This window comes from Prionailurus bengalensis, chromosome E4 (assembly GCF_016509475.1).
Source record: "Prionailurus bengalensis isolate Pbe53 chromosome E4, Fcat_Pben_1.1_paternal_pri, whole genome shotgun sequence".
Taxonomy (NCBI): Eukaryota; Metazoa; Chordata; class Mammalia; order Carnivora; family Felidae; genus Prionailurus; species Prionailurus bengalensis.
In genome coordinates, this window is record NC_057360.1 from 30,300,433 (window position 1) to 30,320,602 (window position 20,170).

At 39.1% G+C, this 20,170-nt stretch overlaps 1 protein-coding gene across 5 annotated transcripts; it reads left to right on the forward strand.

The window, feature by feature from the left end:
- Nucleotides 1-1,056: 1,056 nt before the first annotated feature.
- ANGEL2 (angel homolog 2) lies at nucleotides 1,057-19,696 on the forward strand. 5 transcript variants are annotated; one of them, XM_043568582.1, is made up of 9 exons: nucleotides 1,057-1,311; nucleotides 3,745-4,070; nucleotides 8,638-8,894; nucleotides 9,832-9,901; nucleotides 11,018-11,439; nucleotides 12,461-12,587; nucleotides 12,993-13,050; nucleotides 15,727-15,890; nucleotides 17,742-19,696. In XM_043568582.1, the coding sequence occupies exons 1-9, from the start codon at nucleotides 1,253-1,255 to the stop codon at nucleotides 17,891-17,893; spliced, it is 1,635 nt and encodes a 544-aa protein (XP_043424517.1). In that variant the 5' UTR covers nucleotides 1,057-1,252; the 3' UTR covers nucleotides 17,894-19,696. The 5 variants fall into 5 exon arrangements, with proteins under 5 accessions (XP_043424517.1, XP_043424521.1, XP_043424518.1 ...); XM_043568583.1 differs by lacking the exon at nucleotides 1,057-1,311 and adding an exon at nucleotides 1,382-1,465; XM_043568584.1 differs by lacking the exon at nucleotides 1,057-1,311 and adding an exon at nucleotides 1,507-2,229.
- Nucleotides 19,697-20,170: the final 474 nt, after the last annotated feature.

Sequence of the window (20,170 nt, forward strand, 5' to 3'; positions counted from 1 at the left end):
TTTCCACATTTTTGTGCTTTGGTTGGTGATTTTGCTGTTTAAAATGGTCCCCAAGGGTAGTGCTGAAGCGCTGTCCTAAGTGCTTAGGATGCTAAGCACAATTCTGTGATGTGCTTATGGAGAAAATATGTTAGCTAAGCTTCACTCAGGCTCGGCCACGAATTCAAGTTAAGGAGTCAAAAATATATACTAAATGAAGTGTCTTTAAGCAGAAACACATATAAACCAAGGTTATGTATCAATTAGGTGGCTAAAATGCGACCAGAGGCTCAGGGGAACCTAGCCCTGTATCCCCACTAGAAGCAATTGTTCGGTATTCACTATTACGGCGTTGGCAGTAACTTTATAGAACATTAACAATCACAAATGATGGCAATCGACTATACTTATACTGAGGAAAAATATTTTTCAAGTACATCCGATTTCCTTATTAACATACAAGAGAACAACAACAAAAAAGCCTTCCCAAGAATTTACTCCACTCACTGCTCTCCCAAAGAGCCTACAATTGCAGTAACCTTCCCCCCCTCCCCACTTTATTCTTCCTTCTTCCTCAGTTTCCTTCTCCCTCTCCCCCACTTTATTCTTCCTTCCTCAGTTTCCCTTTCCCTCTCCTTCTCCCCCTCTCCCTTTCAGAAGGGTCTCCACTTAAAGAATGTTTTCCAATAATCTAGAGTCCTATACTAATATTGAGAGACACCACACACACACACACACACACACACACACACACACACTTAAAAGTGAGCCCTGAGGATGCGTTCCAAAATTAACTGCAAAAACCCTTGGTATCACAGTTCTACGGGTACACTGTTCCCCACCTGGGGCGTCCGCCTTTTGAATCTCCCAAGGACATCATAAAAATACGCTAAAACACGTCTTTTTCTTCTTAGCTCTCACAAAGTCACCACCTCCTACCCTCCCGTAGGCCTACACAGAGCTGTTCGGCTCTTAGTTTAGCTCTTGTTTCTTTAAGACAGAAGTCGGGTGTTTGCCCTATTCCGAAATGGCCGCCCATGCTTCCCCCGCTCTGCGCATGCTACTTGAACGCAATTCGGAGTTGTAATTCGCAGACTTTCGCGGCGCAAGATGGGGACTTGGCGGCCGGCGAGCCCGAGCCTCCCAGCATGCCTTGCAGCCCGGCCGGGAGTCCCGACGTCTAGTGATGGGGAGCCCCTGGTGCTTTCGGCCGCCGCATCGGGTGTAGAGGTCGAGCCCCGAGCCTGGGAATTGGACGACCGCAGAGGAGAAAATGGAAGCGTGGCGCTGTGTGAGGAGGGGCTACGGCCGCTGTGTGGTGGGAAGAGGCCGGTCAGTAGGGCTGGGTGGCAGGAGGGAGGAGGGAGGGGCGGGGGCGGGCGGCCCGGGTAAACCCGGGGCGGGGCGGGCTGGGGGAGGAAGGAGGAGGAAGAGGGTCCGGGCGGCGGTGCCGCCGGGACGAGCCTCCGGAGACCCCGAGGGATAGGTAAACCCGGCGCGGAGCCGGCGGGACGCTTGGCCGACGCGGGCCGGGCCGGGCCCGGGTCGGGCCCGGGGCGATCGATCGCCAGCAGGGCTAGTGCCTTCCCGACCTGGCTGGGCCTTGGAGCCCCGGCCCACTTTCCCCCAGCCCTGCCCCCGAGCCAGCCTGAACCCCCGCCCGGTCCCCGGCCTCCTCCCAGGCCTCAGCACCCGCCGGGAGCTGAGCGTCCGCGGGGAAGCCGCCGGTCCACAGTAGGTCCCGGGGCGGCCTGACCCCGAGAGGCGCGCGCATCGTACGCACGCCCGAGGGTTTGCTGTTTGCGATGTTAGTGTCTCTCTCAAGCTTGAGTCATTTGTGTACCAGCCTTTACGATTATTACCGAATTCTCGTTCTACACTTGTGTTTACTGCATTTTTCTTGAAATTGACTCATTTTTTTGAAAAAGCACTTAAGTAGTGCTGTCTATATTAGCATCGCCCCAAGCAGTACCCGTGAAATCTTGGGTTTGATGTACTGATCATGGGTTTTTTCCTAATAAATACTTAGATGTGAAAAATCGAAAAGTTTAATTGTGTACCGTATGAAACGGACTGGTATACCGCACCTGGGAAACAGCACTGTATTAATTATTATATATTATGGGGATCCGGTTTTAATCTCCTGTAGTCCGGGCTTGATGACAATTCAGTTCAACAGTGTTTTCCTGAGTACCAGCTGTGTGCCAGGCACTGTGCTAGGCACTTGGGAAGAGGCCAGTATTAAAATGAGTAAGAAAGCTCTGGCCTTGAAGGAGCTTATCATCTTAAGAGCAGAAGACGTCTCTATAAGTAACTACAAATACAAAGAATAAGTTTTGCAGCCACGAGTATTATATGGCAACATGGTAGCTTATTAGCATGGACCAAGCACCCAAATCTCTACGGCTTTCAGAGTTGTCACAAAGCAGAGTAGCATGCCCATGTCATGCCTTTAAAGATTTACAATTAAGTTGAATTTAGAGAACAATTGGAGAATGCAAAAGTTTATAATAAATTATATAGAACAGCAAAAGTATATGATAAAAATTTTAAATGCCTTTAAATTAACATATAAAAGTTTAAAAAACAGTAAATACTATTTAAACTAAGTTTCTTTGGTGGTAGAAGTGAACATTATTAACCCTGTCTTGGAAGTGTACCTTTAATGAATTCTAGGGAAGGATAGAAGTCCTCTGAATCCAAAATTTTTGCCAGAATAGTATCATAAGAAGATGGTGCTTGAGTTGTATTGTTTCTTAAGAGTGCCTGAGAACAAATTATTCAAGTTAATGATAACACTACTTTGGCGATGTTTTGGATGATCAGTATATTGGTTGGAATGTTGGTGAATTATTAATGAGTAAGCTCTATCCCATTTCATTTCCCTCAAGGAGAAGCATGCCATGAAAAAAAAAAAAAGATGGAAAAATAAATTATCCACCTGCTGATTAGCAAGAGAGGTAGTTTGGTGAAGTTGCGATAGGTTTTTGTTTTCTTAGCTATACAAATGTTTGGAAAATGTAATCTTGGTTAAAAACAACTGTTCAGAAGCCTGTTTTTACTACAAACCCAAGTTGGAGGAGAGATTGGCTTTAATTGTAGTCAGCTCATGTATTCCATAGTGATTTAACTCTTATGTTTGCTGTGGATTGTATTTATCCAGAGTTTATTAGATACTAGAAGTCTACTCTGAAAACCAGTTTGATGGTTAATCTCTCAGTTGAACTGAGGACTTTCTGAAGTGTATGTGGTGTTTTGGGAGCCTGGTGGAGTCTATGTTAAGTATTTAGAATACCATTCATAGGTGTTGAAGGACAGCTTTGAGGTATTGCTACTAATAATTAAATCATGGCTGCTTTTGCCTGTCCTTCATAGATCTTGAAGATTTTTTTTTCAGATTCATATATATATGAATTATATATATACATATAATTATATTATATAATATATATACATATATATATACATTTTTAGAGAGAGACAGCACATGAGCAGGGGAGAGGGGCAGAGGGAGAGAGAGAGGGAGAGAGAGAATCTTAAGCAGGCTCCATGCTCAGCTCAGAGTTCTACAAGGGGCTCAATCCCACCAACATGAGATCATGACCTGAGCCAAAATCAAGAGACAGACGCTTAACCAACTCAGCCACCCTAGAAGCCAAAGTTTAAATATCAGGCATTATCTTGCCTTGAGGAGACAGATTTGGATTTAATGTGCTATAGCTGAACAAAAAGTGGTACCTCAAGGAGTGTATTTATTTCTTTTAGATACCCCATGTTTCCCCATCACCAGAAGAGTCTGGGCAGAGATTGGACTACACCGTGGGAGAATCTGCAAAGGTGTTGCTGGAACAGACATATTTCTAGTTGTATGAGGTGGCCTGGACATTATTCTCGTGCTCCTTACCCATACTTCAGTAGTAGGCATTTTTCACTACATTGGAGACCACCTTGTTTGTTTGAGTCTAGAACTCCGTTTCAGTACTGGAACTGGAGACCTGACAGCCTGAGCCACAGCTCTTTGATTCATCTCTCTAGTTACATCATGAACTCTGAGGGAGATGAGCCTTCATCAAAACGAAGAAAACACCAAGGTAAAGGTGACGTTTATCTTGGTGGAGAAATAGATGTAAGCCATAGAAGGAAACTTTCCTATCTGATAATCCTTAAAACCTCCTCCGGGTTTTGGAGGGGTTTAGTATTTGTTTTCAACCCATAGTTTTCTATTAGGAAAAAGGAAATTCTTTTTTTAAATGACGTCTTGATTTATATCTATTTTTATCTTTTGTGTATTTCTGACAGTAAAAATGCAGGAAACTATATATAAAGAGAGAGGGAGAGAGACAGAGAGAGGGGGAGAATGAGGTTGGGAAAGAATGTAGGACTAGATTAAAACATTAATTTTAAGAATAATTATCAAATCCATTGATTTAAAAACAGGTCCTTAGACTTTCTAGAAATTGGTATATGTTCTTGGGAGTCCACAGATCTATAAAAAAATTAAATTTCAGGTTTTTATTATTTGCTTATTTACTTTAAAGATTTTATTTTTAAGTAATCTCCACACCCAACATGGGACTCGACCTCACAACCCTGAGATCAAGAGTCACACGTTCCACTGACTGACCCAGCCAGGTGCCCCTCATATTTTTATTTTTAATGCTAACTTTTTAATGTAAGACCAAAGGATATTCTTAAAGACACACAATCATTAATTGAAAGATATTTTCTTACAGAGTAAGATTTTAGCTTACTCAATGTATTTATTGTACCGAGGTTTATACATATAATCTGGAGTCTGTGGGATGTCTTATCTTTTAATAAGGGAACCACATCTTTTTCAGCTTTGAGAATGAGTTTTTTCTAAATATGTTGATTATTTCTAGATTTGTCAGATTGTTTACAATTCACTAGACTCGCTCTGTGCTGCCAGCCCTGCCTCCTCCCCCAAAGTATGTATGAATTATCTAAGTGGAACTTGGAGTTGTCTTTCTTACTGGGCTATGTTTTCGGTGAAGATAATTCCTCTGGAGATATTTGAAAATAGACCGTATAAGTGTTTCTGTGTAGAGAGCTGACATAAGTTTGTCAAAGGAAGATGTACAGAGTTAATCTCACTTGGAAGTCAGAGCTCGAAGGTTAGCTAGATGATTAATTAGTGCTCTTTTAAATAGAAATTCTACTACACATTTGAGTAGAAATTGTAAGCACCGAAAGTGAAAATCTATTTGTATAATATTTAACCACAGCATGTGTTCATAAACCAATATTCTTTTGAATGAACGAAAGATGTATTGTAGAGACATTAAAATTAGGTTCCTAAGAACAGTCAATCCATAACCTGTAAATCTAGGGCTGTATGATGACATGAGATGGCTTTTCATTCATGTATTCGTTGTTGATCAGGTCAGCACACTGCTCTCTTGCTTAGCCTTTGTAAATCTGGTGTGCTCCCAGGTGGAGTTGTGGCTTACTGACATAAGCATGGGCTCAGGAACCACTCCCTGCTCTCATTCTGTCCCACCACTAATTGTGTCAACTTGGACAGGTTATGGAGCCTCTCTGCTCCTTGGTTTCCAAGTGTAAAATAATGCCTACTTTGAAAGCCTGTTGAGGATGAAATGAGACATATCAAAGTGCCTAATACACTGTTGGCTTCATAGTAGGTACTCAGAAAATCGTGGTGGTGGTGTTTTCCCTTTAATGAATTGGGGATGACATTTACATACTGATAAACTTTGATTGCGACCTGACTCTTTATATGTCCATTCTTCCTAGGTATTGTGAATAAGGAAAATGCTCTTCGTTAAGCCATATTTGTGACTTCCGATAATTCACTAATACTTTTCAATCAAGAGAACAGCCTTCTAACTTGCCTATCACTTTAAAGTGGTATTTGAAGGAATTGTGTGGCACAATTATGACTTTTTAATTAGGCGCCCTAAAAACCTGATCAGGCCTATTGCTTACTTTCTTTGATTCATCTGTCTTCTCTGCTGTGATCACCTTGTTCCTCCTGACATGGAAGGTATATAAGCTTTTGTAGTGTGACTGTATGTTGTGAAGTAGATGAAGGCCAAAGACTGTCCTCTCTCAGTCGTCTTCCGATTGTCTTCCATGGAACCCTAGCTCTCAAACACATTTCTGTCTGTTTATTAAAAGCAAATGTGGTCAGGAGAAAATATGTATTTACCCCATCAGCCAGCCCCAGTCTATTAGGGATTGATGGTCATGACACGAAAAGTAATGCCAAAGAGTTATACAAGCTTGAGAAGGTTGAAAGCCACTCTTTAATTAGATAATCTGATGGTTTCAGTTACTTCAGAAATGGAACTGCAAGAAGAGTTGGCTTACAAACACTTGCCAGGACTCTACAATTCTCAGTGCCTTTCTGTGCCCTTACATATACATATTTTATAGGAAAATATGAACACCTTTTTTAGACCTTCATTTTTCGTATCTTAATATGATGGTGGCTCCAGGGTAGGGCTGTAACTTTGTGATGGTGGCTTGCATTTTGTTTGCATGACTGGAGCCCTTTGCATCTCGTATACATACAAAGACTATGATTTGTGGCTAAAAGCCATCAATAGACAGTCCCCAATTTATGAATGAATTGTGTTCTAGATAATTAGTTCTTGAGACTCAGTTGTGGATCATCAGTTTCCGTTTTCCCCATACAAACTATGTTACAAATCTCAGGGTAGTTCTGTGGAGTCAGTACAATTAGGTGTAGTTCTGGGCCTTTGCAGGTAGGATTCTCTTTATTCAGTGAAGGATAGGGAAGAATATGGTTTCCATCCCTTTCCTGGGTATAGGACAAGCTGTAGGCTAAGTTCTGTAATCCTTGAAGACTTTTGTTGAGTTTGGTTTTCTTTCCTTCCACCTTTTTTTTCTTTACCCTTCTCAGGCGCTTAGTACCTTCATGGTATCGTATGTCTCCCAGCACCACGTTCCACCCAGACCTCACTATTCATAAAAATTATCTTCCTCTTCGAGCCTCTGGTCAAAATCTCTATTCCCTCCATGCAGCAGACATTAAACATGTTTACCAGAGGATATTTAAAAATTTTTTACTTTATTGGCATTTCTACAGAGTTTATTGATACTTTGATTGTAAATATATCATCATTGTAGACAATTTAGAAAAATCATCCACAGTCCTTCCACTCAGAAATAACCGCTCTTAAAAATACTGGTGTGTTTCCTTTTGGTCTTTTTTTTCCCCTATGTATAGAATATTTTTCCTCAATTTAATTTTTAATTAGTGGAATCCTAGGTATTGTAATCCAGTGAAGCAAAAACCTTCATGTAGGAGAAGGAAGATATTCTAGGACTGAGGTTTTTCATGTAATTTTAATCATGCTTGAAAGTCCATCTCCAAACCTGTTTTCCCAAGTTCTTCCCTTTGTTTTCCCCTTCTGTTGAGCTCATGGAATCTCTAAAACTTCCACATTTTTCTTCATGGTTTCCATGGCAGTAAGAGTATCCTCCTTAATGGCAGGGTGAGAGAGACAAGGTCAAAGGGGTGTATGTACATTTGCGTGTGTGTGCAGGTCATTTCTAAGTCGAGGACTACCTATAGTTGAAAAATCTCGTGCTGTCTGATTCTCCTCTCATATTGTGTCTTTGCAGAATGTAAACTATCACAATTCCTGGTCGCTCACTGCATGCTGGGCTCTTCGGCCAGCCCTTACCATTTACTAGCATTCTGCACCTGTGTTCTCTCTAACTTTTGCTTTGGTGTGCATTAAAAAGAATTCTTGTGTTCATTTCGTTTGCATCATTCCACTAAATACTGCTTCCACATGTTGGCATCATACACCCTTCATTCATGTCTAAACCAGAATTCTGAGATGAGTTCTTGCTAGAACTTAATCATTTGATGATCTTATCTTACTCGTAATAAAATATAGTGCAAAATCATCTTATTGAACAGTCAACTGTGACATTCAAATACAGTTGACCTTTGAACAATACACAAACTGCGTAGGCCCACTTACACGTGTGCCTTTCTGATAAGTATGACACAGCACTGTAAATGTATTTTCTCTTCTTTATGATTTTCTTAATAACGATTTCTTTTCTCTAGCTTACTTGATTGTAAGAATACAGTATATAATACATATAACATACAAATTATGTGCTAATCTACTGTTTATGTTACCAGTAAGACTTCCAGTGAAAGGTAAGCTATTACTAGTTAAGTTTTGGGGGAGTCAGAAGTTTTATGCAGATGCTTTTGAGGTGCTTTTGACCCCCCTCCCCCCGCATTGTTCAAGGGTCAACTGTATACTGTTATGGTTATGAAGTTGCTGAGCTTATCTGGCAGAGCCACTTGTTAACCATAAGTAAGTGAGAAACTAGGACCCCTATTCAGTCTTAGCTTTATTAACACACTCTCAAGTCTCCAAAATGACTTGCCAGATCCTTTTAAACTTGTTTTGTACCTGTTGGTCAGTCATTATATCATTTTACTGCCTTTGTAATCAATTTGATGACAACTTCCAGTTACTTAGTGCTATGTTGCCATTTCCTAGGGGAAAACGTTCTGTTCATTGCCTGTAGGAGTTTTTAAAAGGCAAGAAAAAACTGACATAAGGAAAATTGATGGTTTGTTTTTCATTAACTCTTTATATGTTGTTCAATATGTTTTCACAGGCACAATACAACGGCATTGGGAATATATATGTAACCATAATAAAGACAAGACGAAGATCCTAGGAGACAAAAATGTTGACCCCAAATGTGAAGACAGCGATAACAAGTTTGACTTCTCAGTGATGTCCTATAATATACTTTCACAAGATTTATTGGAAGACAATTCACACCTCTATAGACACTGCCGGCAGCCAGTTTTACACTGGAGTTTTAGGTTTCCCAATATTTTGAAAGAAATTAAACACTTTGATGCAGATGTAAGTGCAGAATATCATCAAAATTCTTCACATAAAAGTTCACTTGTGTACTGAATGGTTTTATCCCTTTCGTTTGTGGTATGAGAAGGTTTTAAATACAGTGATGGGACAGTTTTTAACAACGTAACATGACTTCCAAAGAGTCATTTGCTAATGGTTGTTGGTATAAATAATCACTAAAATTTCAAAAAAGATCCAAAAAGTTCTACTTATCCGTCAGTTTTGAGACAGGGACTGGCAGTATATGAAGTATTTATTTAGTAACAGTTTCCTTTGACTTGAAATGTAAATCATTCTTGTAAAAATCTAGATGATGGCATTCAAAGAAATGACCTCCGGAAAGTACTAAAAGGACATAGTACTAAGGAACGCTTTAATTCAAGAAGGACTTAGTACATTGGGGCGCCTGGGTGTCGCAGTCGGTTAAGCATCCGACTTCAGCCAGGTCACGATCTCGCGGTCCGTGAGTTCGAGCCCCGTGTCGGGCTCTGGGCTGATGGCTCAGAGCCTGGAGCCTGTTTCCGATTCTGTGTCTCCCTCTCTCTCTGCCCCTCCCCCGTTCATGCTCTGTCTCTCTCTGTCCCCAAAATAAATAAACGTTGAAAAAAAAAATTAAAAAAAAAAAAAAGGACTTAGTACAAAGGAACATTTTAATTCAAGAAAAAGACTCCAACATGTAAATTAAAAAGATTTCTTTTGGGAAATACAAGTTTCAGATAGTAAGAGAGAGAGCTTCGTGTATTTAAAGGCCAGGGTTTGGGGGACTGATCAAATTTGGAAACGTTAATTTGATAGTTAAAAAGAAGAAAAGGATTATGTCTTTTATTTCAAGTTTCATTAGGTTTTTAGAATTTTAAAAGCCTGTTTTTAAAGATGAAAGCACCAGAAAGTTCATATTTGGGCTCTGTTTTAATTCACACCATGTTTTTCTTCCAAGGTACTTTGTTTGCAAGAAGTTCAAGAAGATCATTATGGAGCAGAAATCAGACCCAGTTTGGAATCTTTGGGTACAATGTAACTTTTATTTTAGCCAGATTTATTTTGGAAGATTTGCGTGCTGTGAAAGCATAACTTGCTAACAAAGATGTGTGGTATATTGGGCAAAAAAATCTTAATTTTGAAAAAACTTAATATCCATTTCAAAAAGTCAGGAAGAGATTGAGGTATTTCAAGTGGAAACTTTTGTGTTCATATAGCATTTTAATTGAAACAGAAAAGCATGTGAAAATCTCTTATTAGCTTCCTTTCCAGTAGTTGCTGTACGCACAGCTAGACCTCTCAGATTCTAAGTTCTGTATCAGATCATTCTGTCTGGTTAGCTAATGGGTAGAAGCTAAAAACCTACTTGATAAGTGAACACTTCTAGAAACAGTGCATCTGTTTGAGAAATGCTGCCTACTTTGCATTCCTTCCTCAGCAAATATTTTTTGAATGCCTACTATATCCTATGCACTGTGGTGGTACAGCAGTGAGCAAATAGATAAAAAGGCTCTGTCCTTGTGGAGCCTACATTCTGGTGGAGGAAGGCTGACAACAAGTCAAATAAATACTTAAATAGCACACTAGGTAATGATAATTTTGGAGAAAAGCAGGAAAGTAGAATGGGTCAGGTTTCACTCTTAAACAATGATCAGAGAAGGTAGGTAACATTCGCGCAAAGACTTGAAGGAGGTGAAGGAACAAGCCACGCCTATAGCATTCCAGACAGCGGAAATAGCAAAGCAAAGACCCTGACGTAGGAGTGCTTCAAGGCAGGTGAGGAGGCAGGTGCGTGTTGCGTGGAACAGGGGAGGAGTTATAGGCAAAAAGGTCAGAGATGTGCCATAGCAGGGGGTGGGGATGGTGGTGGTAGATTATCGTAAGCCCTTATATAGTCACAACTTTTACTAGGATGGAAATGACGGCGTGATGATGCACATTAACATATTGGAGACTAAAGTCTGCAAGTAAAGAGACCCATTCCTAGGACCTAGACCCAGTCCCAAACTGAACATCCTACATTGTTAATGTTTTGCAGGATACACTTTGATAAACTTTGTTCAAAGATGTCAGGAGAGCTGTGTTTTGCCATATGTATGTTTATAGTGGTAGTCCCTTGTGTTAAATTTATGCCTTTCTTACAGGTTATCACTGTGAATACAAGATGCGGACAGGAAGGAAACCCGACGGCTGTGCCATTTGCTTCAAACATTCCAAGTTTTCACTCTTATCAGTGAACCCAGTGGAATTCTACCGCCGTGATGTCCCTCTGTTGGACAGAGACAACGTTGGATTAGTGTTACTCCTGCAGCCCAAACTTCCACGTGCTGCCTCTCCTGTGATCTGTGTAGCTAACACACATCTCTTGTATAATCCAAGGCGAGGGGATATTAAGCTGACCCAACTGGCGATGCTTCTGGCAGAGATTTCCAGTGTTGCCCATCAGAAAGACGGCAGCTTCTGCCCTATCGTGATGTGCGGTGACTTTAATTCTGTTCCCGGTTCTCCACTCTATAGTTTTATAAAGGAAGGAAAATTGAATTATGAAGGACTCGCCATCGGAAAGGTAAGTGCTTGCTTCATGGTTAGTAGGAGATGGACGTAGTCTCTGTTCCTATAGCGTGAGGATCGTTGTCATACGGCTGTTGAAAACCTCGGATGACCCAGTACCCTCACCTCACCAAGCTATGATGATTTTCCCAACTACTAATGAGTAATTGTGTTCACTTGGTTGAATTTCAGCTTTCCCATCTATCTGTGGCAACATTCTGCTTGGAGGAATTGGCAGGCAGCAAAATATCCTAAATGGGGGAGAAGAAGAAAAAATAAAAGCATTGACAGACAGTACTTCGTAAAGGGGCGCTTGGCCGGCTCAGTCAGTAGAACATGTGACTCTGGATCTCAGAGTCGTGAGTTCAAGCCACGTTGCGTGCGGAGCATACTGAAAGACTAAAACTTTTAAAAAAATACTTCATAAATAAGGAACTATTCATAAGGGGGTAGAACGGAATTTTGAATGCTGGATGTGGACAGTGTAGTTGGCAAAACAGTAATTTAATATTTCTTTAGTATGCACATCTTCCTTTTCATAATGGTAAATATTTTAATTCCTTAGCTGCCTATATCCCATGTTTATCCCATGTTTTTTTCTTCATTGTGCTCTCTGTTGCTTCAGATCATTTATTTCATCTTCAGGATTTTAACCAAAATTAACTCTCCACCGCTGAGTTTTCAGTGATGGTTTAAAATTTTGTGAGAGTTGATCTCTCTAAGTATTTTACATAATAGGAGCTCTGTTGCAGGGAGCAAAAAGGGGGGTGCAGCATTAGTCTAAAGCTATAGATCATGTAGATGTCCAAATTAGAATAACGTGTGGGAAAAGATTGCCATTTTTATGTAAACAGTAACTTTTTTCTGAACTATATTTGAATAAGATTTTGTAAAGCACAAATAATCACTTTCTATGATAAAGAAAGGGTAATATTTACCATTCTTGGATTTCCTCTTCTTATTTAAGACATAAACTTTTCAATACATAAACTACTTAAAATCTATTCACTTAAGATACCTGTTGAAATTTTGTTTAGGTATCTGGCCAGGAACAGTCTTCACGGGGACAAAGAATTTTATCTATTCCAATTTGGCCCCCAAACCTAGGTATCTCACAGAACTGTGTGTATGAGGTACAGCAGTTACCAAAAGTAGAAAAGACAGGTAAGTGTTTGCAGTATATTTTGCCAGTCTCCTTGATAGTAGTGTTCCCTCTGAAGACCTAAAACTAAATTTTTCAAGGGATGCCATCTCAGGGATGAATATTCATATATAAAAACATAATGCTTACTTGTTCAATTCTTTGTTAAAGAACTCTAAATTTACCATTTTTAAGTTGGCCTTCCAGAATTATCTGCATGAATTACTTGCATGTTGTTTTGGAAATCAGTTTTGCTAATTATGGAGACCATCAAAACATACAGATTCCCGGATGAAACATTTAACTAGGCATCCTGTCTAAACTAGATATATCTTAAATATCGTTCCTAGCGTAAGAGGACTATTCTGTGGCAAACTAGAACAAAAGAGTATATTGATAGTTTAATATATTTCTCTTTGTTCTTACAGATGGTGATCTGACACAAACAGAGCTGGACAAAACAGAGGTCCTAGTGACAGCTGAAAAGTGAGTTCTGAAAAGCCAACAATAGACATTTACTAACTTTAGTTGGGTAAAAAAATCATTTCTCAAAAATCTCTTTGGATAAAAAATGAAAATTATGTTATTCCATGCTGATGAAGAAAACTGGCTCTTGAGTCAAATAGACCTGCGTTCCAGTCCTAACTTTGCTACATTTTAGCTGTGTAATTTTGAGCAAGAAAATTAAGATCTCTGCGATTCAGTTTCCTTACCTATAATTTGGGTAGTTGTGAGGATAGCGTGAGATAAAGCATGGAAAGCTTGATGTTTGACTCTTACGAGGGGCTTAAGGCAGTGTTATTTAAAGCAAAGAGCCTGTCCCTGCACCTGGGCCAGCTAGTACTCGGAAATTGATCGCTATTACGTGCTTTAACAAAGGTCAAGATCACAGGAAAATACCATGCTTAGCCTCCTTTGACTTACTGGATCTTAACAGTTTGTAGGGGAATTGACCCCAAAAAAGGATATACCAGCATAAATAATTATATTTAAATTTTATAAATACTTTATAAAGACGTTTACATCTCTTAAACTACAGGAAAGGGTTGTCAAAGGTGGAGGGGTGAAGATGCCTGGATTACCGGTTATCAAAGATGCATGAATATTTGGGGCTATGGTTGAGAAACAGATGAATATTAATACAACAGGATGGAGATCTGATCTTATCTCTTTGGGAGATTCTTGAAATGTCTTGATTTTATATCGTAGCCCTTTTATTCGTATTTTAATGTTTGTTTTAACATTTATATTTAGGGACCAAATTAGAATCACCTCTTACTCATTTTGTCTGCTTTCTTCTCAGTCTTAACTATATTTTGTATGCCTTGTTTTGACAAAATATTCTCTCATATGTAAGAACCTAGTAAGATAGGAAGTAATAGTTTTTGAAATTTTAAAAAAGAATATTTAAAAATTCATGATTAAACCTTTCAAATATAGTAAAAACTTCCCTGAGTAAGATTAATAAAAAGGCTAATCTGACTAACAAATATTTGGTTTTGAGTAATTCTAAAATGTTTTTATAACAAAATGGGGTATAAGAAAAGATACTTTTAAGTATCTGTATATAAATATAGTGTGCTTATATGCAGAGCTTATATCTATAAACCAAAAACTTGATAGAGAACAGTTTGCAGGAGGCATATTTTACATTTAATAGTGTTGTAAATATAAGTCCTTAGACATAAAATGTTGCTAAAACTTGAAAGTAAGGGCATTTTGAAACAGTTACCTTTGTTCTTTGACATTGAGCTTTTTTCTTTCTTTTAATGTTAATCTTTGAGAGAGACAGAGCGCGAGCAAGGGAAGGGCAGAGAGAGAGGGAGACACAGAATCCGAAGCAGGCTCCAAGCTCTGAGCTGTCAGCACAGAGCCCAACACAGGGCTTGAACTCAGGAACTGTGAAATCATGACCTGAGCTGAAGTTGGATGCTTAACCAGCTGAGCCACCCAGGCGCCCCTGACATTGAGCTTTTTAGAAAGCAGGGCAGCATCTTTATATGTGTATCTTAAGCACCTAAGATAGTGCTTAGAACTTAGTAGATACTTGTTAAATTTTTGTTGAATTTTAGAAAGTTAAAAAAAATTTTTCCATGATATAAAAGACCTTTAATCTTCAAGATATGTTTATAGGAAATGATTTTTAAACCCTTTATTTAGTATATCACATGTATGTGTAGCATGGGATAAATATAAACCATTACAGAACCTGTTTTAAGATGCAGTACAAAATTATCTGATCTATCACAGCAAGAATAATCATAGAAAAATATGGCCCTCTGACAATGAAAGTCTGGCGGACTCTACATAACATTCATAAAGGCTACTTTTTCTTAAAAACACAACAGGAGCGCCTGGGTGGCTTAGTTGGTTGAGCATCCAACTCTTGATTGTCATCTCAGGTAATGATCTCAGGGTCACGGGATCGAGCCGTGCATCAGCTCCGCACTGAGCATGGATCCTGCTTAAGATTGTCTCTCTCTCCCTCTCTCCCTTCCCGCCCCCGAGCCTCTCTCCTGTCTCTCCCCCTCCTCCTTCTTCCTCTGTACCTTTCCCCCATTTGTGTGCTGTCATTAAATTAAATTAAATTTATAACAACAAATAACTTATAAATTGTTTTAGAATACGTATTAGTAAGTGGGGGCTCTCAAATATGTTACAATTAATAATAAATCACGTTAGTATGTTAATTATTGAGCTTTTTCCCTCTGTGTGTCACAGCCTTGTTAATGGGTTTTGGATATCCCTACATGAATAAATGAATGTCAGATTGTGATATTGTCTCTTTTAAAAAGCTTGTCTGAATGCCTGGCTTTGTCTGGATATTAAGTGAGAAAGTGCTTTAAAAAGGAGGAATTCTAGGGGTGCCTGGGTGGCTCAGTCATTTGAGCCTCCGACATCAGCTCAGGTTATGATCTTGTGGTCTGTGGATTCAAGTCCCACATCAGGCTCTGTGCTGACAGCTCAGAGCCTGGAGCCTGCTTCAGATTCTGTGTCTCCTTTCTCTGTCTCTCTGTCTCTCTCTCTCTGCCCTTCCCTCATTCACCCTCTGTCTCTCAAAAATAAATAAACATTAAAAAAAATAATAAAAATAAATAAATAGGAGGAGTTCTAAAAATCAAAAACTTGATGGATGCTAAACACTTTTTCTTTTCATTTTAGATTATCTTCAAATTTACACCACCATTTCAGCTTGTCGTCTGTTTATTCACATTATTTTCCTGACACTGGAATTCCAGAAGTGACCACTTGTCATTCCCGAAGTGCCATAACTGTGGATTATATTTTCTATTCTGCCGAAAAGGAAGACGTTGCTGGGCAGCCAGGTAAAGAATGCGTGTGATCTTACATTGTGCCTGAGAATACAGTAACTAAAACCTCAGGGCTGAGGCTGAGAGGGTCAGCTAAACATCTGGTGAAGTTCTAGACTTAAAAGTTTAAAATATTTTGAAATTGGTAATATATTTGAGTTTACCAGCTAATCCCCTGCAAAACACAGAGGCAGTGATGCACCTCAAAGCAAGTTATTGCCTACGATGTCTGTCCTGAGTGCCTCCTCCCAGTTCTAGTCAGCTTCTTGGTTTTCATTTTATTGGTTTTACTTGCCATAAGTGTACTGTTTTTCTTGTGACAGCAACATCAGATAGTTTTGTAGTTAAGTTTTACTGAGACATGCTGCCTTCATTGGAGGACCTTGCCTATACTGCCAGCAATAGATAGTGTTGTCCTGTAGACCCTGGAATACTGGATCTTTCCAGATCGATAAGTCCATTATGTGAATATGTGGTTTCAAAAAGCGAAGGTGATAAAACACTTTTCCTTGTATGATTCAGTGAAAGTAAGGTTTTAAATATTAACCAAATGATTTGATGTGGAGAAGAAAATGCAGTTCAAAATGACTGGCAGTCAAAAAATACCATTCAGAAAACTTCGAAAGTCCAAAATGTGGGCAGATGTTTTGTCTTTTCTGATTCCAACCCCCACCGTTTTTTTTTTTTACTGCTTTCCTTTTTTACTTTTTTCTCCTATTTGTGTTTTCCTTCCTACTGAGGATAACTATTAGTAATACTCAGGACTTGGTTTACCCTGCCCACTAGAGCGAGTCTAGGAAATAGTCTTCCTGCTTTGAATTTGTTGTAGGGGTAGTTGTCATGCTGTAAGTGTTCACTAGGTGGCGGAAGTGTGCCATGGACCAGCATCTCCAATGATCCTGTTAGAATACGTCCTCTTTCTCTACTGTGGGCACTGACTCTGTGGGACCAAAGTATACTAATTTTTCTTTAATGTTTATTTTTGAGAGAGAGAGAGCATGAGCAGGGAGGGGCAGAGAAAGAATCCCAAGCAGGCTCTGTGCTGCCAGCTGTCAATGCCACCCAACTGGCTGAGCCACCCAGGTGTCCCCAAGGTTTACTAATTTATTCCTTCTCCAGTCACCTTATAAACTTCCTACTCCACCATGGCTGGATCTTTCTGCTTTATACAACTACAGAATAGTTGATGAATGAATTTATGTAGTTGTCAATCCCAAATTACTTCTAACATTATCTTTACACTGATAACTTTTTATAAAGATTACTTGCAGGGGTATCTGGCTGGCTTGGTTGGCAGAGCTTAATCGCAGGGTCGTGAGTTCAAGCCCCATGTTGGGTATAGACATTACTAAAGAAAACAAACAGAAAAAGAAGATTGTTTGTAGAACTGAAAACAAAAAACTCTGAACTAGAAAAAAACAAACATCTGAAACTGCTGTGTGTCTGAGAATTATAATTAGGTTATAACTCAATATGAAATTTAATCATGCGGTGCTGGATGGCTCAGTCAGTTAAAGCATCTGACTCTTGATTTTGGCTCAGGTCATGATCCCAGGGTTGTGGGATCAAGCCTCGCATCGGGCTTTGCACTGACAGCACTGGGCCTGCTTGAGGTTCTCTCTCTCCCTCTTCCTGCCCCTCCTCTACTCACACGTGCACTCCCTCTCTCTCTCCCTATCAAAATGAATAAACTTCAAAAAATTAAATGAAATTTAGTCATATTCTAAGAACTGTTTCCTGTTAGACTTCTAGAGGGATCTGAAGTTCCTGATCATCATTTTTTAAAAAAATAAAGACTTGTGTGATTCATTTACAGTGACCTGTTGACACAGTCATGCTAAATATTAATGTGTTTCTTTAATGTAGGAGCTGAAGTTGCTCTGGTTGGTGGCTTGAAACTTCTGGCCAGACTATCACTCCTTACAGAACAAGACTTGTGGACTGTTAATGGACTTCCAAATGAAAATAACTCTTCGGATCATCTGCCGTTATTGGCTAAGTTCAGACTTGAGCTGTGACTCTTCTTTGATGACACATATACTTTTGTGTCCGATTTGTATTCTTTTTCACAAAGTGTAAAATAGCTCTTGAGAGTTTGCATGTTTATTTTTGCGCTGTGGAGTTTCGGAAGAGGTTCTGTTCAAGGCTTCAAACAGATGTCGGAAGAAACAAGTTTACAACAATTTTCTTTGTAATAATGAAAAAGTATTTTCCTGACCAGTGAGTTCTAAATGCTCCCTCCTTGTTGTAAAAGAGTTGTAAATATTTTTTATCCTAAATCCCAGTAAAATTGACAGTGATTTTTAAATATAGCGCATCCTCTAGTGTTAGTAAAGAATTTCAGTTGATGTTTTTGGCAAGCTTTACAGTGGATCCAAAGTATCTCTGAGTTCTTGCAAACCACAACTCATTTCCCTTCCAGAAGGCTTGATTTCATTGTGCGGACCATCTGTTTGTCAAGTCCTAATTCATCTCAGAAATCACTGGGTCGTTCACAAGTGTCCAACCAACCATTTTAGTTTGGTTTTGAGGGGGCGTAATGATGCTTTCTAAAATTGTACAAATTGCTTAATCCGGCTTATTACTATCCTGAGCCATGTAATGTGTCTACATTTTGTTGGGAAATGTAGGAGGAGAGGAGTTTTACACATGCCCTCTCTTTTCCATCCTGTGGGACAGACCATTCCAGCATGCCGGAAAGAGGCAGAGACTGGGTTTTAACGCTTTCATTTCCCTAGCAATTTTTTTTTCCTTTTTTCTATTCCATTTCGGGAAGACATCCCTAGGATGGGGGACAGACTTTATTTTTCTGAACCAGTTCTATAGAAATTTATTTTATTAGGAAGCTTGTCTTTAGAACAAAATGTCAGCCAGAAGATTATTTTGGTTTTGCCTCAGATACTTAGGAAGCCCGCAAAACTAGTGGGGGGATACCAACTTGGAGACCTAATACTCGCAAGTAGTAATTTAAGCTTAGTCGCTTTGTTTCTACGATGTTAGCTACTTTGTTTTCTTTTATCATGAGGCCGCAGTGTGCATGGTGCTGACATTTTTTTTTGTAAAGTGGTTAAGAGCAGGTCTAATTAGTCCCACAGCTGGCACTATGTGAATGTTTGAATCAAAAATTTTAAAACCGAAAAAGTGAAAATGTCCCCTTTTTTGAGGCATTAGGATCAAAGAGTTATGTGCGTTTTTACTAAGTAGTAATTTTATATTTGAATTACACCGGATTATACAAGTTTCTACGATGGGCATTCTTCGTAGAATGACTCCTGTGAAATTAGAAAGCAGTAGTTCCTCCAAGTCCTGGGCTTCAAAGGTTTTTGTACGAAAGTATATTGACTACAGTTATTTTTTAAGAAAATAAATCAGATGACTACCTGAACAAAGCATGTGGGTTATAAGGATTTGCCTAGTAAAAATTGTAATAAGCAATTATTTTTAAATGTTTCATTTCTCACTTTTTTGGGTTTTTACTTACAGTATTACCTGTAGTTCTAAGATTTTCCACATTTTCTAGTAACAGTTTGCAGAATATTCAGTGTTCTAATTAGCAGATATTGTTGCCGTCAAAGAATAATAGTGTAATTAATCCCTTTTAATATTGGGGAAAGAAAAAAGAAAATTCATTGAGTACTGCTTTGTGTTACGTGAGTTTATTAACAAATAATTTTATGTATAGGTCATTGTTGGCAAACTAACATCCCTGAAAACCTCTGTGAAAACTTAATGTTTTATATCCTGATTAATATATTGACTTTAGGCCCTTTTCATGTGCTTCACTTTGTAGAGTTAATCCATAAAAATGCTTTCTACTTTAACCTATAAAGTGTAGTAGTGTTTTGTGAACTGGAGGCCAAAGCGTCCATGTAATAACCTTCCCACAGGTTTTTAAAGCTCCACTAAAATTAATTATCTACTTGTCTTTACTTTTTACGGTCAGAAGAATCGGAAACTCTGTTGGAGCCTTGCACTTACCCGCCAAAAGCATTTAAACCCGGTTCATTGCGGAAGCCAGATCCCCCCCAGTCTGAAGTGCTGTACTATCCAAGTTTTAAAATGGAAAGAGATGCTGTTGAGTAATGAATTTTGGTTTTACTATACCTTTTGATATCAACATACTATGCATGTTTGAAATCTTGTCTTTTTTTTTGTTTTTGGAATTTAGCAGCTGTCTGCTTTTAACCCTTTGGTTTCCTAAAAACCCAAGTTAGAGATCCAGAGAGTTCAAGGGGTTGAACGAACAGAGAAGTCAAGTCATTTGCACTGTGTCCCTGTGAATCACCTAATAAATT